This window comes from Lactuca serriola, chromosome 9 (assembly GCF_051521515.1).
Source record: "Lactuca serriola cultivar US96UC23 chromosome 9, Lser_US96UC23_V15, whole genome shotgun sequence".
NCBI lineage: Eukaryota > Viridiplantae > Streptophyta > Magnoliopsida > Asterales > Asteraceae > Lactuca > Lactuca serriola.
The window spans coordinates 98279635-98283993 of NC_136416.1; the positions used below are offsets into that span (position 1 = coordinate 98279635).

At 33.3% G+C, this 4359-nt stretch overlaps 1 protein-coding gene across 1 annotated transcript; it reads left to right on the top strand.

Annotated features, from left to right (window-relative positions):
- The first annotated feature begins 209 nt into the window (after positions 1-209).
- LOC145074307 (arogenate dehydratase 2-like) lies at positions 210-3714 on the top strand. The gene is made up of 11 exons (XM_079020709.1): positions 210-657; positions 1063-1130; positions 1241-1333; positions 1422-1622; positions 1706-1786; positions 2048-2143; positions 2490-2567; positions 2661-2750; positions 2847-2899; positions 3116-3197; positions 3278-3714. The coding sequence occupies exons 1-11, from the start codon at positions 459-461 to the stop codon at positions 3335-3337; spliced, it is 1101 nt and encodes a 366-aa protein (XP_078876835.1). The 5' UTR covers positions 210-458; the 3' UTR covers positions 3338-3714.
- Positions 3715-4359: the final 645 nt, after the last annotated feature.

Consider the following 4359-nt stretch of genomic DNA (forward strand, 5'->3'; position numbering starts at 1 on the left):
AAACATTAAAATTGATAAGGAGATAAGGTTTTTAATGCTTTTTTCCTAAAATTTTAATTTAGCAAGGACTTTCTAAACCCTAACATCTTAATTTCGCAAACAACAAAATCCAAAATTTCATAGAATCATTTTTGCCAAAGTGATGATGATTTATTTATTAATACAAGTAAAAAGATGGTTGTGTGGTCATTTGACAATTCACGTTTTTGATATTTTAGTGACTATTGATGTTTTAGTACTGGTTCGGGTCAAATTGCTCACAACTTGACCCGTGTGAAAATGACCCTCCCTCCGGCGTCCTCCCTTAAACCCCGTTAAACTGTCACCATGGCTCACTAGAGAAAACGTCACCGGCATCCGACGAAAAAACGCCGGTTAAGCAGAGACCACAACCTTCCGTTGCCCCTGCTGCGACTGCGAGTTTGTGTGAGTGATAGTAATCTCAATATTCAAGCCCCATGGCAACAAAACCTCAAGGAGCTTCGATAAGTTCCTCTTGTCATCCACCTTCCACGAAAAACTCTTTATGTAAAATAAAAGCAATCACCACCAGAATTTCAATCCAGAGAACAAATCAAGCTCGCCGACGGATATCTAAAATCTCATGTTGTTCTGAGATTGGAGCCGCTTCTACGAATTCTCGTTCGCAAAATAAAAGTAAGTAGATATTATGATTGCTTCCTTCTAAAGCAAACTGGTTGAATTTTAAACTTTTGTTCTTCCTTAATTTTAAATGACCGACTGAGTAAGTATTGCTAGTATTTCATGTTATGGATTTGGTCGATAATCTGTGTCAACTGATCCGAAAATGTTTTTCAAGGAACCTTGAACTATAACTTCTCGATGAAATATACATGTAAACATCTCTCACTAAGCATCAACATTCATCTAAGTGTCTAGGAGATTGAAAATCTAGGTTAGCAATTGGAATTGTTAAATTTGAATTCATCTTGCTCTACTTCATCTCCTAACAAATGCATTGGGTTTCAGATTAAAAGCAATTATAACATATATCATATGAATTTTGAACAATAGCCATTAATCTGTTTGAGAAAATTGCAGGGCCTTTGACTACAACCGATCTCACTGGTTCCTTCAAGGATGGATCTGGAATCCGAGTAGCATACCAGGCATGAGATTGTATACTTGGTTGTTGCTTTAGCTTCATGATTTAGTTACAAAATAAACATAACCCTACATTTACAATTCACATACTTATTAAACAATATTCATTGTGAAGGGTGTTAGTGGAGCATACAGTGAATCTGCAGCAGAAAAAGCTTACCCAAATTGTGAAACTGTCCCTTGTGAGCAATTTGATATCGCATTTCAGGTGAGAATTCAACATCACTGATCATGATCATACTTTCACTCTATATCTATCTCTTGCACCATGAATCTCACAAAAATTTTGGATTCAGGCAGTTGAAAACTGGATTGCTGACAGGGCAGTTTTGCCAATTGAGAATTCTCTTGGAGGTAGCATCCATAGAAACTATGATCTATTACTTCGACACAGGTTACATATTGTTGGTGAGGTGCAACTTTCTGTTAGACACTGTTTGTTAGCCAATCATGATGTCAAAATTGAAGATCTTAAAAGGGTTCTCAGTCATCCACAGGTATGTTCAATGTTCTTCATGTTAATTCTTCTTTATGTTTAGCTTTACTTTTTTTTATAAAGATGTGTTACACTTATTTCCAGGCTCTTGCACAGTGTGAGCACACATTAACAAGGCTAAAAGTGGTCAGGGAAGCTGTAGATGATACAGCTGGTGCTGCACAGGTAAATCACACCTTATGGAGCAATTATTTGAAAGATTTTGAGGGTATTAATTAGGGTTTAGGGTTCACATAGTTTAATGAAAATGTGTGATTTTGAGTCTTATATCTCAAATACTCTCAAGAAGACATCTTCTTGTGGATCAAAGATTGCAATTTTGTCATTTTAGGAGAAAATATAGAAAAGCATAAGGTAGTTTATCGTTTTATTGATTTAGCCATTGAATAGAATTATTATGTTTTCCATTGTTGATGTGTGTTTCAGTTTGTTGCTCAACACAAACTCAGAGACACAGGAGCAGTTGCGAGTGTTGGTGCTGCCAGGATATATGATTTGAATGTTCTAGCTCAAGACATACAGGTCTAGATACTACCTGACATGACAGAATAAGTTGTACTGTGTTTGGTGTGCATTGGACTAAGACTCAGACCGATGTGAATGAGACAAAGATTCAAACTTTTTTCTGACACCCAAAAGGTGGATTAGATCTCATGTATGTGCAAATGACGTAAATACCCTCCTCATCTCAACTTTGAAAATAGCCCTAAAAAACTTGTTTGTGCAAAAGACATAAATGCCCTCCTCATCCTCTTCTTTTAAAATAGCCCTAGAAAGCTTGTCTAGTCTGGTGTAAAAATCACAGACATATGGAAGACTTATGCAAAAGACATAAATGCCCTCCTCATACTCATTTGTTGATTTTCAGGATGATTCAGACAATATCACTCGATTTCTCATGTTGGCTAGAGATCCAATTATTCCAGGCACAGATAGACCCTTCAAAGTGAGTGATATCCACAAGCACAATTAAAAAAAAAAATAAAAAAAAAACTATTTTAGATATAATCATTTTATTTTTTATTAAAATGTAATGCAGACGAGCATAGTTTTTTCCTTGGATGAGGGTCCCGGTATGCTTTACAAGGCACTTGCTGTTTTTTCTATGAGAGATATTAATCTCACCAAGGTTATATTCATGTCATATGCTTTTCTTAATGTCAAAATGTCGTTTTTGCCCCTAATGTAAAACCAAAATTCTTTTACCACTTATTCATGTAATCAGATGGAAAGTCGTCCGCAGCGGAATCGACCTCTTGTAAACAATGATGGTTTGAAGTAAGTTTTATGACAATATATGCATAAATTAAGTGCTAATTAAAACAATTCAAATTATATATATATATATATATATATATATATATATATATATATATATATATATATATATATATATATATATATATATATATATATATATATATTATGCATAAGAACATTATGAAGATTATGTATTTGCTAATTACGCAAGTTATTTGTGAATTTAATATACAGGCATTTCGACTATCTCTTCTATTGTGATTTTGAAGCATCGATGGCTGACTACAATGCCCAAAATGCCCTTAAGCATTTAAAGGTGAAATTATTTAAAAATGCACAATTTTTATTTTCTATTTTTTACAAGCACATTGATAGAATGATTTTATTTTCTGGCAGGAGTTTGCAACATTTTTGAGAGTTCTTGGTAGCTACCCAATGGACTTCAATTTGGTATGACTGAACCTGGTCAACCCTTGATAGTAATACTTAGTAGGTCAAGGGTTAAAAAAGTAAAATTCCCATTTAGATGACTGTCATATACATTGTACAAAAGTGGCTAAAACTGTTCATGGGTTAAATCCAAATGTTTCAAGATTCTAAAAGAAAAAAAAAAGTAAAATGTTTGGAATAGTGGATGATGATTAGGGTAGATTATGCATAGTTTTGCTGGTAGAATATTTTTATTTTATTATTAGTATTATTATTTTTGTTTTTTTGTATGTACATCTTGAGAAGTGTTTTGTTCTATAAAGTTTAACTCTCTAAATAGTTAAAAGGTACATTATGTATAGTTTTGGTGATTGATATATTACATCTAGACAATGGTTTTGTTATACTGATTCAATTGGTTTTCAAAAGTTTCATATAGCCTTGATTAAATGGTGAATGCAGGAAATAGCAACGTACTTCCATTCATTTGTTTATTATAGAAACCTACCTTTTTTTTTTTAAAGTTAAAAAGCGATAAACAAGATTTTCCCAACATCAATGTTTCTTATATCATTTGAGGACAAAGAAACAGAAGGTTTTCAAGATATTTACAAATCAAACCTCATAACAAAACCCTAATATACTAAATTCAACCTATACTACAAAGGTTTTCAATAATCGATCAAGAGTAGAAGGATTATACAATGAAGAAGATAAACTATTGTGAAACCTTAAAAAAGAGAGAGAGAGAGAGAGAGAGAGAGAGAGAGAGAGAGAGAGAGAGAGAGAGAGCAATCATCTGCTACTCCCATTAATATATATATATATATATATATATATATATATATATATATATATATATATATATAGAGAGAGAGAGAGAGAGAGAGAGAGCAATCATCTGCTATTCCCATTAATATATATCCCGGGTCATGGATATAACCCATAGATATGAATCGAGTCTTAGATATAACCCATGGACAAAGATTGACGCCTCACCTGCAGTTTGCAAGAAACGAGCCGCAACCCACAACATTTCCACAATAGCA

Coding starts and splice junctions, on each gene's coding strand:
- LOC145074307 (XM_079020709.1), top strand. CDS start 459: ATGGCAACAAAACCTCAAGGAGCTTCGATAAGTTCCTCTTGTCATCCA. Junction 1,334..1,421: donor AATTTGATATCGCATTTCAG/GTGAGAATTCAA, acceptor TTTTGGATTCAG/GCAGTTGAAAACTGGATTGC. Junction 2,751..2,846: donor GAGATATTAATCTCACCAAG/GTTATATTCATG, acceptor TCATGTAATCAG/ATGGAAAGTCGTCCGCAGCG.